General features: G+C 35.4%; 1 protein-coding gene across 4 annotated transcripts in view; it reads left to right on the top strand.

Moving 5' to 3' along the window:
• CEP350 (centrosomal protein 350) overlaps positions 1-20,500 on the top strand; it is a 197,690-nt gene that overhangs the window by 156,611 nt on the left and 20,579 nt on the right. For all 4 annotated transcript variants that reach the window (XM_064276564.1, XM_064276565.1, XM_010590972.3 and 1 more), the window contains 7 exons: positions 1,116-1,276; positions 4,863-4,999; positions 8,152-8,234; positions 9,267-11,251; positions 12,148-12,552; positions 12,646-12,792; positions 14,971-15,093. In XM_064276564.1, coding sequence (XP_064132634.1) covers positions 1,116-1,276; positions 4,863-4,999; positions 8,152-8,234; positions 9,267-11,251; positions 12,148-12,552; positions 12,646-12,792; positions 14,971-15,093 — 3,041 coding nt within the window. The remainder of the gene's footprint in view (positions 1-1,115; positions 1,277-4,862; positions 5,000-8,151; positions 8,235-9,266; positions 11,252-12,147; positions 12,553-12,645; positions 12,793-14,970; positions 15,094-20,500) is intronic.

The raw sequence follows: 20,500 nt of genomic DNA, 5'->3' as shown, positions 1-20,500 counted from the left end.
TAATCACGAGGAGTTTATCTCCTTTGAACTGCACTTGAATTCCTCTTTCATAAGCTATATTTAACCGTATGCTTAAATCAGTGACAAGAAGTGACAGGAACTCAGATTTTGTTATTTCTATTCCAGATATTTGGATCACACTACAAAAAAAGACTATACTCTTTTTATATTTAAATAAATTCCATAATTGGTTCTAATGCAGTTTAGTCTGAAGTACCTGATAAAAACCTGATTATTTATGGTACAATGTTATAGGGTACTTCTGAGTCCTCAGATATACATACAATAGTATTTCTGTCGTAAGGCTGTTCAATGTCTCACTCATCGTGTATGTGGAAATGACACCATTGTGTGGTTCTGAGGAGGGGGTGTGAGGAGCAGTCATTTTTATAGTACGTAATTTCCAGGTGTAGTGAAATAAGCAGCCTCTTTAAATGATACTTGTTTATTTTCATTTGAAGCATGTGACAGTTATAATGAAATGTATTTTCATGATTTTGCTACGACTGGACATCTACAATGTGTGTGTGTGAACTATTGAGATGAAAATAAGATTTAATTAGACTTCATTTCAGTGATTTTAAATACTTTAAGAGCTTTCAAAGAAAGGTTACAACAGAATTATATTTCCTTACAGTCTCTCTCCTTTTATGTGGTTTTATAACATCATCTGATGACTCACAATCAGTTTAAAATGATAAGTTTGGTTTAATATAACTTTAAAATATAATTTAGGGGAGGACTAGTTAAATATGACTCTGTTGTCACCAGAAAATAATTTTTTATAGACTGTCCGAATTTCACTAACCTAAAACATTTTCAGCTTCTGGCTGCTTCTCTTACCAAGATAGGGTACCTTGATATTTATTTACAATTTCAAGTAGTACAATTAGAAAGTAAAAATAAATTGGAGGAACCAAGAAAAAAAAATAGAGATTGGAAGAAAGGAAGGATGCAAATCACTAACAGTATTTCTTTTTTTCAGAAGCTCTATTTCTTAATGTTACGTATTAGTTTGATCTTATTTTATGGCTATTGCATTAAAGCTTTTTGTTAGTAGTTATTGAGTTAACTTTATTCTTAAATTAAAATTAAAAATTTTGTATCTCTTTCAGAAACTACTTCTGATCAGAGTGACATTGAAGGTAGAATCAGAGCTCTGAAGGATGAGTTACGGAAAAGAAAATCAGTTGTTGACCAGTTAAAGAAGGAACAGAAGAAAAGGCAAAAGGAAAGACTGAAGGCCCAAGAAGCCAGTCTGATCAAACAGTTAGAGGTTAGACAGAAAGAAAGGAGTTTAGTACTGAGACTAATATATATGTGATGCCTAAAATGTTTTTAATGCTGTTAATAAAGTGGTGGATTAGGAATTTTCAATATTAGTTTGTTATCACATTTTATCCTAACTAAAAAAAATCTGAGGCTATCACAACAAACTTTTGCTTAAAGCATTAAATATCAAATTAAAACATCTGAGTATTAAATATTAAAATAAAGTATTAAAGCAAGCTTTTTTTGGTAAGAAAGATTCAAACCTGTTGCTGTCAAGTCGATTCTGACTCATAGTGACCCTTTAACAACCCTACAGGGCAGAGTAGGACTACCCTATAAGGTTTCCAAGGAGCAGCCGGTAGATTCAAACTGCTGACCTTTTGGTTAGCAGCTGTAGTTTGCTATTATCTCTTAACCATTGTGCCACCAGGGCTCCAAGAAAGATTAGGCCTATGAAAAAAAGATTTATATCCATATCCTGTTAAGCAGAGAACCATTAGATAAATAATTCTAGCTATTGGGATTGTTACTGCTTCTTTATTTTTTAAACCAGAATGGTGTTTTATGCCACAAAACTTATTATTATAACTCTGTAATATCTGCATGGCTCCTGACTAATAATTGTAGACATGACTTTTCTGTTAAACTTGATCCTGTCAGCCTGGAAACCTGGTATTGATATTTTCCTCATTCTCTTTTCTCCTGTTCATTCAGTCACCAGATTTCATTGATTCTTCTTTAATAAAGCTTCTTGCTTGTCCCTTTCCATTCCTACTGCCATCAAGCTGGTTGGGGCCCTTATTATCTCTTGCCTGTACTGTCTGCATAGCTTCTTAGATGTCTCTGCATCTGGCTGCTTCCCTGTTATGTATGTTTTTCCAGCTGAGTGTTCCTAAACCATCATATTCATTATAGAATGAGTCTGAACCTCCTACCCATGTCAAGAATCCTTTCTCATGGCATCACCAGAGAGAATCACTCTGCTTCTACCACAGTGCTGCCAGTATACCTACCCCTCACTTATTGACTATCTTGTTATCTGACATTTTGCATTCACGACAATAGTAAAAAATCTACTATCCAACTATTTTGCACATTAATGATGTATGTCTGGCAATATGAATGCCAAGGGGCAAGGCGAAGTTCATTTGTCAACTTGACTGGGCCATGATTCTCAGTGGTTTGGCAATTATGTAATGATGTGATTTGGCAGTTATGTAATGATATACTCATCCTCCATTTTGTGATCTGATGTGGTCTTCCTCCATTTTTGTGTAACACTGATTTTCACATAATGCCCTAGTCTTTGGAACCTAACCATGTCAATAAGTGAGGGGTGGGCGTAATAGGAAATTTCAATATTGCAAGGTAGTCAAGTTCATTGTTGGCCTCTGGGTGCTGTAAATGTTAGAAAGTTCTTTGTTATGTTTAGTCAAAATTTCTCTCCTTTTGATTTCCACCCATTGGTCCTTGTTGTGTAACACAAAACACGTGTTTCTCCTACATTTATTAATTAAATCATCAAATATTCAAGTGCCTATTCATGTGCCAGAAATTCTGCTAATTACTTTACACATATGTCTCATTTAATCCTCATAACAAGGTGTATGTATTATTATCCCTGTTTTACAGATGAAGAAACTGTGTTTCAATGACAGTAATGATTTACCCCCGGACACACAGCTAATATGTGGTAGAGCTAAGATTTTTATCTTGCTCTAATTCCAAATTCTGTGCCCCTACCATCATGCTATACTACCTTCCACACAGAAGATAGGCCTAACAGATCTGGAGAAAACAATCATTCACAATACAGAAATGGCAGCAGGATTGCAGCCTGTACAAATGTTTGGAAGTAGCAGAAGTGATTAAGATGCGATGGCAATACTGGGGAGTTTGTGTGAGGAAGTAGTAGGAAGCGAAATTTTAAAATAAAGAACACAGCTAGGACTTTAAAAGTCAAACTAATGAGTTTGGACTTCATCCTATAGGTTGGTGGTCTTCACCCTGACTACACATTTAGAATTAACTGAGGAGCTTTTTTGAAAAATATAGATAGCTATGCTCACTCTGAGAGATTTAATTGGTCTAGGGAGGGCCCAGGACTTAAAAAGTACTACTGTAGGCAATGAGGAGCCTTGAAAGCTTCTGAGTAGAGGAGTACTATTAGATTGAGTAGCGTTGCTCAAAAATGTTCGTTAATGGCTTATCAGTTGGAAAGGAGATCGTTAGAGGAGTGCTGTAAGGATCCGTCTCATTCAACATTTTGTTAAATGACTTAAATAAACACAAAGGAAACTTCTATATTTGGATTTTGAAATTATATGGTAAAACCTACAAAGCGTAGAACCTATGTAGGGTAGACACCTGTCAGAGAAGGAAAGCTCAAATATTTTCCACTAAAATGAGCTGTAGAAAAGTGGTAAGATTGCACTGTCAAAGGGGGAAAACTTGCAAGACCCAGAAAAACAAGGCAGTCCCATCAAGTTCTGACTCCCACAGGTTTCACTGTAGTATACAGTAAAGAAATATACAGTACATAGCAGTTCATTTGAAAAAAAAAAAATGTTTTTGGATTTTGTTTGATCACAGGTCTAATAAATGGACTGCATTCATATAAGTACAGCTTTCAGATCTGAGAAGTCATAGTTACTGTGTATACCTCGCTAGCCAGACCATCTATCTGTTCAGTACAAAGAGTTACTTCATCATAACGTTGGGAATTCAGATGAAGGTGACAGGGATGGTGATGAGCCTGAAAATCACTTCAGATAGTGAGAGTTGTAAAAGAAGGGATGTTTAGCTCAGTACACTGAGAGAGATAACAGATGGAGACCTTCCCTGAGGTTACATACAAATTATAGCTAAATTAGTGCAGTTTTGTTTACAGAATATTTACAGAAAACATTTTGCAATTCTGAAGTATCATACTTCCTTTTCTTCAAGATTTGTGTTCTTAGGGACCTATCTCTTAAAAACTTCACGCCATTGAAACTCAGAGCAGAGTTGAAAGTACCATTAAAGTATTAGGATGCCGTTCAGAGAATAATTGTATAATCAGTTAAAGAAGTGTTTTAATGTGGCAAGGTATGAATTATTGCCTCGTAAGTATTAAACTTCTGTAGACACTTTATCACTTCTTAATTGATATTAAGGATTACAGTTACTGTATTTTTATGCAGATAATGTGCCTTCTACATTTGTCTGCCAACCACACCCTCTCCCTACAAGGTATTTTCATAAGCACCACTATGCCAATTTTTCTTTTACATGTTGCTGTAAAAAAAAATTACCATAACACACTTATGAAAATACCTCATGGGGGGAGGGCATGGTTGGCAAATAAATGTAGAAGGCGTGCATTATTTGCATAAAAATACAGTATACATCTTATACATAGACTCTTTTGAGAAGGATATGCAAGTAACTTTGTAGAGCTTTGGGGAATGAGATTGGGGGACACAGAAGGGATTTGTTATATTACATCGTCTTTACTGTTTGACTATATTGCCATAAAATATACTATTTTATAATTTAAAATAACTTTTAAAAATTCTGCTTATTGACTGCTCTAATTTTTCTAAACTTAGTCATACGATGAATTCATTAAGAAAACTGAAGCCGAGCTTAGCCGAGATTTGGAAACATCACCAACAGCCAAGCCTCAGATTAAAATGCTCTCCTCAGCTTCTGAAAAACCCAAGATCAAGCCCCTTCCACTACACAGGTAGAAATTTCTGATAACTTATCCATATTCTGCCTTGTTTGAGAAAAGAATAAGGAAAGATTTTTAGTCAAAGTTACCTTTTAAGTAACTGTGAAATTGTAGAAGTAAAAATACTGGTATATGTATATCACAAGCTTCACTAAAGTAAAAGTGTTATAACTGATATAATCACAAATCAAATCCATAATAAGATACAATTTAAAAAATATATTTGTAATCCTGAAATCTGGTAGACACAGTGAAAATGGTACTCTCAAACACTGCTAGTGGTAAATAGCATTGTAAGTTGGTATAAACCTTTAGAAAGTAATTTGGCAATGTTTCAAAGATCAAACAAACAAAACCCTGTAACCTTTCACCTAGTAATCCCACTTCTGGAAATCTAGCTTGAGAAAATGTGGGGTAAAAAAAAAGCCTCCCTATTCACATGAATATGTTTATCATAGCATCCTTTATATTAATAAAACTTTGGAAGTAATTTTTATGTCCAGATATCAGAAATGGGTGAATACTTCAGTAAATTATGTTCTATCCAGGCAATAGAATATTACATAGCAAATAAAAGTAAATACAGAAAATATTAAGTGGTGACATTAGAATAAGATATATAAAAATGTCTGGTTATAATATTTAAACTAAATTTTGAGCAGTGAATAGAGGTTAGGGAGACCAATGGGGCTGAGAAATAGGGGACATTTCAAAGAGAAGATCATTTGTGAATGTCCAAAATTGAACAAAGCTTGGCATATCATAGAAGCTGAACATAATAGGAAGTTGCTAGAGTTAGGAGAAGACACTAGAAAAATAGTAGATACCAATCTGTGAAAACCTTGTACTCCATCCTTAGTAGTTTGTATTCCACATTGTAGAAAATGTAGAACATTTGAAGAATTTTTTTTTTTAAGTTTAATATTTTGGATGTTTTTGTATGTTACAAGAGTAATACAACTCATTACAAATAATTTAGCATTACCTGAGTTTAAATCTTGGCTACAGTACCAGCTAGCTATGTATGTAAGTTTGGGCAAATTATTTAACTTCTCTGTGCTTTCATTTATTAGTAGGGATTTATATCTCTATAAAACAGGGATAATAATAATACCTGACAAATATACTTGCTACGGCTGCAAACCAAAGGGTTGGCAGTTTGAATCTGCCAGGCTCTCCTTGGAAACTCCATGGGGGCAGTTCTACTCTGTCCTACAGGGTCACTATGAGTCGGAATCGACTCAACTGCACTGGGTTTGGTTTTTTTTGGGGGGGGGAGGTTAAAAAGACTTAGTATTTATAAAGCACTTAGAGCAGAGCCTGGCACACAGTAAGCAGTTATGTTAGCTGCTGTTACTGTTATTATCATCATCAGACTATCTAGGGAAGCAGTAAAAAGAAAAAAGCTTAAATTATTTCATACCCAGCTATCCCAAAATAGGAAATTACAACAATTAAATATATTTCATTCCAGGATTTGTTATCATAGATTTTGTATGTATTTTTGTTACAGATACATTTTTCCATTATATTAAAAAAAACAACCCATTGCCGTCGAGTCAATTCCGACTAATAGTAACCCTATAGGACAGAGTAGAACTGCCGCATAGGGTTTCCAGGGAGCACCTGGTGGATTTGAACTGCCGACCTTTTGGTTAGCAGCCATAGCTCTTAACCACCACGCCACCAGGGTTTCCTTCCATTATATTAGAAACTGTAGATTTTATTTTAATTTCTACATAAAATACTATTGAATTTCTTTATAGTTTTCTTAACCAAGCTACTGAATCAGGATTTTAACAGGGAGTGACATAATTAGATTTGTGTTTAGAGTAAGCATAGAAGCAGGAAGGAGTAAGCTAAGCCAGGTCTCAAAAATAAGCAGGAGGAGTAAGAATAGAGAATAGGAGGTAGATTTTAGGAGTATTTAGCAAATAGACTAAAGTGCTATATGGTGGAGCAGGGAAAAGTCTAGGGTGACTTCCAGGTTTCTGTCTTAGGTAGTTGATTGGTTTCATTAACCTAAGTGAGGAAGCAGGTGGTTTTGTGGAAAGCTTATGATTTTGTTTTTTTAAATGTTAATTTTGAGGTGCCTGTAGTTCATTCATCTCGGGAGCCCTGGAGGCATAGTGGTTAAGCACTGGGCTGCTAACCAAAGGTCGGAGGTTTGAACCCACCTGCCACTGCACAGGAGAAAGATGTGGGAGTCTGCTTCTGTAAAGGTTTATGACCTTGGAAACCCTATGGAGCAGTTCTGCTTTGTCCTGTAGGGTCACTGTGAGTCAGAATTGACCTGACCTCCGTGGGTTTGGGCTTGGCAGTTCATCTAAGTGGAGTTATCAAGGAAAGATGTTAGGGTTAGAAGTACAGGAATCATTAGCACATAAATGGTGGTTAAAGCCATAATATAGCAACATCACCCAGAGAATATATGCATTCAGGGAGGATAATACTAAGTATGAGGAAATAGCAACATTTAAAGGGCATTATAACAAAGTAGAAGTGGAAGCCAAATGCTATGGTTTAGCAAATGAAGAGGAAATGGATATAGTGAATGTAGCTCTTCCTGCTAAATATAAAGCCTAAGAGAGGATAGTAGTATGGGCTGGAGGAATGAAGAATTGAGGGGAAAATTTTTTTTGAGACTTGAGGTCAACTTGTAAGGTGAAGAACTGAAGTTTGTAGAAAAGAGAATGAATAATTGAGCAGGCTCAGTCCATGAGGCTGGGAAAGATACAGGATCTGGGGCAGAAAGAGGTTTGAGCAATTAGCTGTGAACAAGTGAGAGACAAGACAGTTGGGATGGCTATGAGTATAGACAAATTCATAGGTTAAAAAAAAAAAACCCAAAACCAAATCCATTGCCATCAAGTCAATTCCAACTCATTGCAACCCTGTAGCAAGGTAGAAGGATTGAAAATAAAGTTCTTGCCTGATGGCCTCTGTTTTTCTCATTAAAAGGGGAAAGATGATCTACTGAGAGTGATGAGGGCCAGAAACAGGTTTGATGAACATGGCAAAGGTTGCAACACTTCCTGTGGAGAGGAGGAGAGGAGCAGCTATCTAAGGGCAACTGCTTTTTATTACCAGTTATTACAGTATTACCCAGTGCTGACGAGTCGTAGCAATACATTTATCTCTTTTCATTAATTTTTCTACTTCAGATCTGAAACAGCAAAGAATTGGAAATCATTAACAGAGTCAGAACGTTCTAAAGGATCTCTGGAGTCTATTGCTGAACATGTTGGTATGTAACTAGAAAAATATAATTAAACTGTACCTACATAGTCTAAGGATTTGTGCAAAAGGCTTACCTTCTACCTGTACAGCTTTTTTATTAAAAAAATGAATTTCTTAAGGAAATTCATGTTGTTTAACATTTTAAGTTACTTTTATATTTTAAAGTGATTTATTCGTTATGTATAAGTTATGTGAATCAGTCTTTATTGTCCCAATTTTATGGCAGAAACTGAAGCACGAAGACATTAATCTAAAATGGCTGAGCATATCAGCATCTCTCAACTCGCCTTTAATCAGCCATGTGTATTTTTCATCAGGGTACTCTTGAACGTGTATAACTTTTCAACTTACACTGTTTTTCAGGGTATATGGTAATATAACTTTTTTTAGTTTAACCAAAAGAAAGGTAACAATTGAGAATAAAATGTAATTCAATGAGGAAATAAAACTTTAACTGAGACATGAAAAAGCCTGCATAACAATGGAAAAATAGAGTTTTTAATTAAAAACATTTAATTCTTGGTGTATTACCTCATTACATCATACTTATTTTCATCTTATTTTGCAAATTTAGCTCTGTAAGAAATATTCTTTTTTCTTTTTTTGTTTTATGTTACAAGCTTAGTTGAAGTCCCCAGGAATATTCCTTCTTTTAGAAATACATAAAGAAGTATATTTCTCTCTTTCTCTTTGGTTTCCTATTTAAAAACTATGTATAATACTCATTCTGTTTTTGCATAATTTGAGAATAATCATGCAAAGCAGTGTTGCCATAAACTTAGATCCATTTTTCTTCACTTTGTAGGTTAAGACAACACTTAAAAAATTACCCCAAACTTTAAATTTTTCAAACTCATTTAAATGCTCTGTTTATTGTTGATATAGTAAAGAAAAGGTTACCTTGTTTGGTAACTTATAAAATAGGTCATATTTACTGGCCACAGTTTTTTCTCACTAAGATTTGGCTTTTACTTGGGTTACAGAAATCAAAAGATTGTGATTAAATAATTTTGATGTGGTGATTTTTTTTTTCTTCAAGATGCTGCATTGTCAGGTTCTGAGAGATCAGTGTCAGAAAGGTCTTTATCTTCATATGCAAAGAGAACGATTGAATTGGATAGCCGAGCAGAAGAGCGTTTTCAGACTCCATCTCCAATTCTCAGATCATCAAGGAAAAATAGGGCAGAATCTGGAGATTCTCTAGAAAATGTATCTTCATTACCTCTACTAAATGCTCCTAATAGAATTCTCGATGTGACAGAAGCCAAGGTTGAAGAAGAATCTGATAAAAAATCCGAAATACAGGAAGAGGTAGAATACGCAAAATTGGAGAAGAGTGAGATTAAAGATGCCTGTTCTAAACAGTCTGGGAAATCTGATGTCTTACTGAGACTAGACCTGGAACAGGGAGATTCATCTGAAATTCTTTCAAAGAAAGATCTTCCTTTAGATCCTGTAAATGTTCAGAATGATGTAGTTAGATTAGCTATAGAAAATCTTCATAAAAAAGAGGAAATGTTGAAAGAGAGACAGTCAGATCAAGAAGTGGATCATAGTCCAAAATTCCAGTCAGGAAAAGACATCGATGAACAAAAGAACATAAAGGAAAGGGACTCATCTTTGTCAGAACACCCTTCTGCTCATAGAGAGGTATCGTACTCTGAAGATTTTGAAGCATCTTCGCTTAGGAAAGACGTTTCAGCTGAATTGTACAAAGATGACTTTGAGGCGTCATCTTTGTTGTCACTTGGGAAAGATGCTCAGCCAATGAGCAGATCTAGAAGTAGAGCTACTAGCTTTGGTAGTGACGATGAAATTAGCGAGTGCCTAAGTGAGAAAAGCCTTTCCATTCATAGCAATGTCCACTCCGAAAGGCTGTTAGAACTCAAGTCCCCTACGGAGCTTATGAAAAGTAAGGAGCGCAGCGATGTACAACATGAACAGGGAGTTACTGAATCTCTTTCATTGGCTTCAGTTTCTATTGCAGATGAGTTACTTGATTTCCACATTGGGGATAGGGTATTAATTGGCAATGTTCAGCCAGGAACTCTTCGATTCAAAGGTGTGACTAGTTTTGCTAAAGGATTTTGGGCTGGAGTAGAGTTGGATAAACCTGAAGGAAATAACAATGGAACATATGATGGTATTGTATACTTTGTGTGCAAAGAGAAGCATGGTATTTTTGCTCCTCCTCAAAAAATATCCCACATTCCAGAAAACTTTGATGACTATATAGATATAAATGAAGATGAAGATTCTTACTCAGATGAACAATATCATCAATACTATAATCAACAACAAAAAGATACAGAGGGTCCCAAGTTTGATAGAGAAAAGGATACAATTGAATATTTTTATGAAAAATCTCTATTTAACATGCATGATATAGAAGCCTCAGTTGACAGAAGCCTTAAAATAGAAACAGACAATATACAAGACATTTCTGGGGCACTTGAAGCCCATGTTCACCAGCAGTCTTCAGTGGACTCACTGATTTCCTCGAAGGAAAACAAAGACTGTGTTTCTGGTGCCACAGAAGAGGTATCCATTGCTGTAGAAGATGATACCTTAGACAATACCTTTTCAGAAGAATTGAAGAAGCAACCGCAATTTACAGAAAAGGAAGAGAATTTATATTCTGAAGTTTCGGAAAAGCTTTCTACTCCACTTCTGGACCTTTTAACAAGAGAAAAGAAACAATTGGAATCCCAGCTGAGGTCATCACTAAATGAGGAACAAAAGTCAAAGCAACAACTGGAAACAGTCAGCTTACTGACAGACAGTTTATTAAAAGTCTTTGTGAAGGATACAGTCAAACAACTGCAACAAATTAAAAGAGTTAGGAATGAGAAAATCCACCTTAGCAATCAGGAGCTCCTTGATGATGAGCAGTTGAAAGTACCACCCCAAGGCCTGTTCCAAAATCTTGAGGAACAATCATCAAGTGTTCCAAGTTGCTTCTTAAGATCTGAATTAGAAGATGAAAAGGAAGAGATTTCTTCTCCAGATATGTGTCCCAGACCTGTAAGTATTTAGTCTTAGAAAAAGTGTCAATATTTCTTACCTGTGTAGGGCATTTTAATCTTGTGGCTCCTGGTAGTTTTTTTCTCACATGTTGTTTATTAGGTAAGGATCACTATACTAGTTTTTAAATGCCTTATAGCTATTTTTCTGTCTGAAGTATGTAATTGTCCTCTGTTATGTCATGAGTAGTCACTAGAGGGGTGTCACAAATACTGGCAGGTTTATGGGAACTGAAACATCCATTTAAACTACTGAGTTGACAGCCCTTATGTACTGTCCACAGATTAGATCCCCTTGCATATTTACTGTGCACATTTATCCCATGGAGCTTTACCAATTGCTAACAGCCCAGTTCTTGAGGAAACCCTTTTTTTCCTGTGAAATTATTTGTCTGCCTATTAGTCATGGTTGCCCTGCAGATGTTACCAGTTGTGATGTTGCTTCAGGTAAAACTGAAATATGTCCACTGTGACATATACTCAGACTATCAACTTGTTTATAATGTCCCATGACCATTGGGCAAAAGCAATGATTTTGAGTAACTTGAGACAGGTAATCACCATAATCGCCAAAGGTGAGAAATTCAGCATCCCATTTTCATCCCAGAGACAGTCCCTCAGAAACAAAATAATGATGACACAAAAAGGGGGAAAAAAAAAAAAAACCTAGTCAATAAACACTTTATCAGAATTCACTTTTAAGACTCACATTAACAGAAATGTGGGAAGCAGAATAATTTTTTCTTAATTGTTCTTAGTAACCACCATACTGTTTTTGTTTTGCTTATTCATAGAGAAATAATAAATATACAAATAGTATCTTTTCTTCGTCTTAAAAAAAACAAATGATCTGGGGTCGCTAAATGGTGTTCTCTTTGAATGGTTCCACTTCTGTAGGAAAGCCCAGTGTTTGGTGCCAGTGGGCAGGAGGAGCTTGCTAAGAGACTTGCCGAACTTGAGATCAGCCGGGAGTTCCTGAGCGTGTTAGATGATCAAGACTGGTTTGATGAAGACTTTGGTTTGAGCTCCTCTCACAAAGTCCAGAAAAATAAGGTAGAGGAAACAATTGTACCTCTAATGGCAGAATCTAAAAGACCTCCCCAAAAGCCATGTGAAACATTATTGGCAGTCCCACACACTGCAGAGGAAGTAGAAGTTCTTGTACATGATGCAGCAGAAGAACTTTGGAAATGGAAAGAATTAGGTCATGATCTGCACAGTATCAGTATTCCTACAAAACTGCTTGGCTGTGCAAGCAAGGGTCAAGATATAGAAAGCACTAGTAAAAGGGTCTACAAACAGGTATGTAACATAAGATAATTGCAATTTTTAAACTTCTCTCCATTGTCTGATATTTGGATTCTTGTCAATTTTATTGTATTTTTCTCTATCAAGGCGGTTTTTGACTTAACAAAAGAGATTTTTGAGGAAATATTTGCAGAGGATCCCAACTTGAATCAGCCTATCTGGATGAAGCCATGTAGAATCAACTCTAGTTATTTCCGACGAGTGAAAAATCCAAATGACCTTGATGAAATCAAGGTAAACTACAAACTATTAATAGAGTATATCCTTTTTTGACTTGCTGTTCATTTACACTGGTCTGGAAGTGCCGTAAAAGCAGGTATTCTGTATTATTCACCTTTATGTCCTCAAGGCCTACCACATAGTGGATATTCAATAAATATTTTTGGATTGATTCAATTCATGAGCAATGAAAGTATGAGTATAAAGAGGAACCCTGAATCCTTAGGTTTTGCAAAGCAAAATATGATTTTTCAGAGTAATTTCCGATATATACACAATTTATAATTTAAGAATAAATTATGAAATCCTCGGGAAGTAAATCTTTGCAACTCATAGTAGTTTTAAGTAATTTAGAAGATAAGTATAATGTAGACATACATAAGAAAACGTGTCATCGTGTAAGTCTCCAACGTGCCAGCCCTGGACACACAGGTGCTAATCACCTTTCCGTCTCTGATTTTGGAGGTTTCAACGTGTTAATATGGTTTTAAAATATGTAGGATAGTATAATATGATATATGAAACATGTTTATTTTGTTTTCTAAGAAACCCCTGAAAAGATTAGGTGCCCAGAAGCTACAAGGGCTCCCAAAAAACCAACTTTAAAAAACATTGGTGAAAATGTATTCACTGCCTACTCAAATGTTTTCTTAATTCAGCAAAAGTTATATTTCCGGAATGGTACATCTAAAACAGCACCCCAGATGTGTGTATAAATCCTCTGGGATCTTGCTAAAATGCAGATTTTTATTCACTAGGTGTAAGATGTAGCCTGAAAGTCTGCATTTCTGACAAGCTCCCAAGTGGTGCTAGTAGTGCTGCTGGGTCCTAGGACCACTCTGAGTAGCAAGGCTTTAGAGTTAGGTTCTCAAACTTATTTGATCACAGTAGGCTTCAAAAAGCATTTCATACTGACAGAGCACCAACATATATTTATGAGATGTAATACCTACTTAGATCCAGAGTTGGCAAGCTACAGCCTGCGGACCAAATCCAGCCCACCACCTACTGTTACAAATAAAGGTTTATTGAACCACAGCCATGTCTATTGTTTACATACTGCCTCTGGCTGCTTTCCTGCTACATCACCAGAGTTGAGTGGTTGCAACAGAGACCATATGGCCCACCAAGCCCAAGATATTTTCTGTCTGGCCCTTTACAGAAGAAGCTTACTAACCCCTGGCTTCAATTAAGTAGCAAAAAAAAAGGTTTCACAGATAAATTTGATTCATTACCAAAAAAAATCACTAATGACTTTCAACTTTGAGGAATAGAGTATGAGAACTGGGGAGTTTTTCAGACATACTCGTGTGCTCCATTCCTTCCAGCCTTCCACAGTTAATAAATCCTTGAATGCCTGTATGTGAGTGTGTGTGGAGGCGGGTATGTGTGTGCATGTAGCAGTGGAGTGGTGGAGTTTGGGACACATGAGTAGTTTGAAAATCTTCCCAGATGATTCTGAATGTGCCCCTTCCCCCATTAAGAACATTGTTTTTTTTGACAGAACAGCCATAAAAAGTAATAAAATAAATTATTAATAACAAATAAAGTTGAAGTAAAACAAAATATACAATATATTCCAGCAATCATCAAAGTACATGCACCAATATAACACACAATAGACTTGCCTACTAATTTTAACATTGAAATAGCATTTTGTAGTTTTTTTTAAGGGTGATTATTCAAATACTGTTAGCTGTAAAATTCTCATGCTTCTCATACTGAAGTGTTGGTTAATATTTTTCCTTTAATGTATTGAAATCTTTGTGCTTTAAAATAAACCATCCCAGCTAAAGTCTTGTACTTTTCTCACATGGCATTGCTCCCAAACATTTCTTTTCAGTTTGTCAGATTTTGAGATGTTTTACGTTCTTTAGTTGTTTTGTCTGCTCGAAGTTAGATAACTATGGTTCTTAAGTAAAGGGAACTCTAAAGCGATTTTCCCTTGCAGATTCACCAGTGGGTTTTACATTTGTATGTTGTATAGAAACAAAAAATTCTCTGAGTGAATAAAGTCTGAGCATTTCGAATGCTTTTTTTCTTTGAAGATTGCTAAGTGGAAATATAAATGAAAGAAAATTGTATGATCTTTTATTATAAGTATTGTAGTCTAGCATTGTAATCTGTGTACTGCGTTGTAAACACTTAAATCCTAAGAACTTTGTGTTTCATTCATTCCTCTTATTTTCATAGAACTTCATAGCAACTGAAGTACTCAAATTGTTCAGTCTTAAAAAGGAATCAAACCACAAAACAGACTGGCAGAAAATGATGAAATTTGGAAGAAAGAAAAGAGACCGAGTAGATCATATCCTGGTCAGTATATACAACCAGACTATTTTTATTTTGACCATATCTTCTAAATTCAGAATTGTACTTAGATTCTAAAAGGGAAGGAATATAATTTATCTGAAGTCTATGATATTAAAATCTTAAAGCCTTCATTTGCTGCATTTCTACCCTTTCTGTTTTGGAAATTGCTTTCTTTTGTACTGAGTAGATGAATATTTACGTTGGTCAGCAGTGTTTTGTGGGTGTGGGTAACTTGAGAAATAATGATTGAATAAATAAATAAAATTTAGAGTGGAAACAAAGTTTAAAGAACTGAATTGAAAAGAGATCAGTGGATTTCAATGTGGACTCTGGATTCAGACTGCCTGGGTTTAAATCCCCATTCTGCCACTTACTTGGTGTGTACTCTTGGGCAAGTTACCTAAGCTCTTTGTGCATCATTTCCCAATGTGCAAAATGAAGATGGTAATAATAATACCTACTCGATAAAATTATTAAGAGGGTCAGGTAAGTATTTATATATGTGTAAAAGCGCTTAGAACAGGCCCACTTGCACATAACTCAGTAAATGTTACTGTTAGCATCTCTTCATTATTACTATTATTATTATCTAGAAGTTTAGCTAGATAAGCTTTATTTATTCTGTAATATATTTCTCTAACGTTTGAAAAGTGTTTAGCACTTTTTAAAATGGTCTTTCATCCTTTCTTCCCTAAAAAGAATGGTAAGTAGTAACAAACCTTAGGAAACTCAGATGTTACTTGATTTGGGTTTACCCCTAAAATTTTCATTCTGGACTTTCTGTCTTATCTATATTAATATTCATATCATGAAAAAAAAATTCAGTGCTTAAATATATCGGTTTTCCCCATGTATGTACCTCTCTAGTGCTTCATTCACACAGTAGTAACTATACTAAATAACATTTGTCTAACGTTTTAAGTTTCCCTTTCTTTCTCATGCCTTATATGAGGTAGGAGGGACTGATGTTATTCTCTGTTTTACAAATGATAAAGTTTAGGTTCCAAGACATTACGTGTCTTTTCCAGAAAATAAGAGCCATAGATCTTTGCCTTTCAAGAAGGTAAAATTGTTCTCATATTTCTATAGTGTTTAAAAGTTTGAATTATTAATTTCCAAGATGTTACTTCCTCCACTTCTTAGGAGTTAAAGAAAAAAGCATGTCAAAAGAGATTCATCTACCCTATGACTTAAATTGATCATATCCCCTATAAATGATCTCTGTGCACACATCAAGTCAGAAATGAAATTGTGTTAATTAAGGGCTGATGTTACAATGGTAAGAAAACATACACCCTGCCTTCATGGGTTTACAGTTTGGTGGCAGAAACAAGCTATTAATACATAGTTTACACAAATGTAATAAATGATAAAAGTAGAAGAATAGGGAGCTGCTGTAAAAACATAAAGCAGAGGAAACTGATCTAACGAGAGGGGTCAGGACAGGGTTCCCCAAAGAAATAACATTTGAGCTCACATCTTAAAGATGAGTAAGTTTTAACTCAGCTGTATCACAGGCAGAAGACAATTCAGAGAGAGCAAACCACATGTGCAAAGACCCTGAAACGGGAAGGATCATGGGTTTGAGCTGAAATGTCAGTGTGGCTGGAAAGGAAGGAAGCAGGTGGCATAAGATACAGCTAGAGAGACAGAGTCTGTATCCTGCAGTACTTTTAAAGCCATGTTAAGGATTTCGAATTTTATCTTAAAAGCAAGACATTTTAAGCAAAAGAAATTCCTCCTAGATCAGATCTGCAGTTTTAAAAAAATCACTGGAAGAATGCTTCAAAAGGAACAAGAGTGTGGAGGAAGAAAGCCCAGCTAGACAGGCATTTTAGGTGAAAGATGGCAGCTTAGGTGTATCAACATTTCTTAGATAAATTTATGTTGAGCACATGTCAGAATAAATGAGGAAACTAACGTAAGTAGTGTACCAGTTAAAAATGACATGGAAAGCAAAGGTTTAATACATAAGGCCTATAGCTAGTACACAGACAGCTTTCACTTCACATGCTTATAAAAATGTCATCTTAATAGTGGTTGGAGTAAATATATTGGAGGGGGAAGGTAACAATTTGGATCCATCTTCAGACCTGAACTATTAATCATACATAAGAAGTAATATATCTAAGAATCAAACAATAAGCAAATTGATCTGCAATTCTTAATTAAATGTGCCAAACAATAAGGTATTGTCCCCTGACTGGAGGCATCCAGCAGTGCCAAATAGGTCAGAGATATCTCTCCAGCAGTTATCAAAAAATTCTCAAATATTCAACAAACAAAATGTTTCTTTTGTAAGTATAAGATGATTATAGATTGGATGAGAGTGATGTTTGTGCATAAGAATTGAAGGGATTTAGCAATTGGAAAACAATAGCAAAATATATATTATGTGAAACCAGTGTCAGAAAATAATTTGTGTATAAAATCTTTTAAGGAGAAACTAATTTGCGCTATAAAACATATATATATATACACATATATATAAATTAGTACTTCAAAAAGTTTGCCCCGCAAACAAGCAAATGAAAATGAACTGTTTCAGATGTTAACAGTAAAACTGGTAAATACATGAAAACCAATATATTTGCTACCCTAGTTTAAAAAAAATATATATATATATATATATAGTGTTTGTATGAATATCCCCTTTTCTGGTCATAAAATATTTTCCTACTTTCTGCAGAGAGGCCTGGGTGTACATAACTTCATGCATTATAAATATTTTTTGTGTTTTATCCAACATATCTGTGTATTTATGTGAGAACTTTTTTGTATTATCTTACTCTACCATTTTGCTGGAATTGACAGCTTTGCCAGCTAATTTTCTTAAACAGGATTTTTTTTTTAAATGCACTCAAGAGTTTTTCAAAATAGAATATTTGGATATTACAGTTCAAAAGAGCAAGAGAAGACAGTAGTTGATATTTTGGTCAGCCAGTATTGTAGATGAAATGAAGCCATCTTATATATATATATATATATTTTTTTTTTTTTAATTTCTAGATATTCTTAGATTTTTTATTTCTAGAGTTTTGACTGTTGGCAGTTTTGCTTAGGAGCTCTTATTTTAAAGGATCCTGAAACTTCCTGAGCCTCATTTAATATTTTTAGTTGCCATGAACCCCAAAATGCTATGAATTGTGATAACCCCAAAACCCACTGCTATTGAGTCAATTCCAACTCATAATGACCCCGTGGGGTTTCCAAGGCTGTAAATCTCTAGAGATGCAGACTGCCACATCTTTCTCCCCTGGAGTCCCTGGTGGTTTTGAACTGCTGACCTTTCAGTTAGCAGCCGATTGTTTTAACCACTGCACCATCACGGCTCCTGGTGAATTGTGATAGTGCCACTAAAATTGGAGAGGATGGCATGGCAATTGAAAGCAAGATCTCTGAAATTAGACTGCCTGTACGGTTCCAATCTTGTCTCTACTACTTATTAACAAAGTGACTTTGGGTAAGTTACCTTACCTCTCTGTGTCTCAGTTCCCCCATCTGTAAAATGTCAACGTCATAGAGTTGTTGTGATAATGAAATATAATAGGTATTAAGTGGCATATAAGAAGGTCTCAAAAAAATTATGTATTACTAATATAATAATTTCATTGATTTACAATAATGTGTCTTACTTGATCCCTGCCCACCTTCTCTGCAAATAACCAGAATCCAAATTATGTTAATTTAGAACTTGGGTCAGCAGTTTGACTTGATGCTATAATACAGAACTATGAAGATTTTGTTTTTTAAGATGATAAAGTAAGAATTCCATCTTTTTTCTATTGTGGTAAAAATATATGTAAGAAAACATATGTCACTCGGTGTTTTTTTATGTGTACAATTATTCAGTGACATTAATTACATTCATCACGTTGTGCAGTCATCACCATTATCTGTTTCCCAATTTTTTCATCAGCCTTAGCAGAAACTCAGGAGCCCTGGGGGCACAATGGTTTAGCGCTCAGTTACTAACCGTACAGTTGGAGGTTCAGACCCACCCAGCAGCTCTGTGGGACAAAGACCTGATGATCTGCTTCCATAAAGTTTGCAGCCTAGAAAACCCTATCGGGCAGTTCTACCCTGTCATATGTGATCGTTGTGAGTCAAAATCAACCTGATGGCACCTAACAACATCAACAGAAACTCAGCATCCTTTAAACAGTAATTCCCTTTTCTCCTTCCTCCTGCCCCTGGTAGTCACTATAAACTTTGGGCTCTATACATATTCCTATTCTAGATGTTTCATATAAATGGGATTATACAATATTTGCCCTTTGTGTCTGATTTATTTCACTCAGCATAATGTTTTCAGTGTTGATCCATGTTGTAGCATGTATTAGAACTTCATTTCTCTGTATGGCTGACCGATATTCCATTCTATGCATATACTACGTTTTGTTTATCCATTCATCTATTGAAGGATGTTTATGTTGTTTCCATCCCTTGGCTTTTGTGAATATTGCTACAGTGGGCATCAGTGTACAAGTATCAGTTTGTGTCAAGTCTTTTGGGTATATACCTAAGAGTGGAATTGCTGGGTCATATGCTAATTCTGGAAACCCTGGTGGCGTAGTGGTTAAGTGCTACGGCTGCTAACCAAAGGGTCGGCAGTTTGAATCCACCAGGTGCTCCTTGGAAACTCTATGGGGCAGTTCTACTCTGTCCTATAGGGTCGCAATGAGTCGGAATCAGCTCGACAGCACTGGGTTTTTGGTATGGTAATTCTATATTTAACTTTTTGAGGAACCACCAGAGTGGTTTCCATAGCAGCTACCCCGTTTTATAATCCCCGCCAACAGTGGATGAGAGTCTTAACTTCTCCACATCCTCACAAACACTTGTTTTCCATTTTCCTAATACTAGCCACCCTAGTGGGCATGAGATATCTCATTGTGGTTTTGATTTTCATTTCCCTAATGACTAATAACATTAAGCATCTTTTCATGTGTGGTTGACCATGTGTATATCTTCCTTGTGAAAAGTTTATTCAAGTCTTTTCTCCATTTTTTGATTAGGTTATTGTTTTGTTCTTGGGTTGTAGGAGTCCTTAAATATTCTGGATATTAAACCCTTATCAAATACATAGTTCCCAGATACTTTCTCCCACCCTGTGGGTTATCCCTTCACTTTGTTGGTAAACTGATGCACAAAAATTTTTTATTTTAGTGAAGTTCAATTCATTTTTTTTGTTGTTGTTCATGCTTTTGGCCATATCAAAGAATCCACTGTTGAAAACTAGATCCCAAAGCATTATTCCTATGTTTTGTTCCATGGGTTTTATGTTGTAGTTCATACGTTTGGGTTGTTGACTCATTTTGAGTTAATTTTTGTATATGATATGAGGTATGGGTCCAACCTCATCCTTTTCCAGGTGGAGATCCAGTTTTACAGTACTGTTTATTGAAGA

This window comes from Loxodonta africana, chromosome 25 (genome assembly GCF_030014295.1).
Source record: "Loxodonta africana isolate mLoxAfr1 chromosome 25, mLoxAfr1.hap2, whole genome shotgun sequence".
Taxonomy (NCBI): Eukaryota; Metazoa; Chordata; class Mammalia; order Proboscidea; family Elephantidae; genus Loxodonta; species Loxodonta africana.
This window is presented reverse-complemented; position numbering and strand designations above follow the sequence as displayed.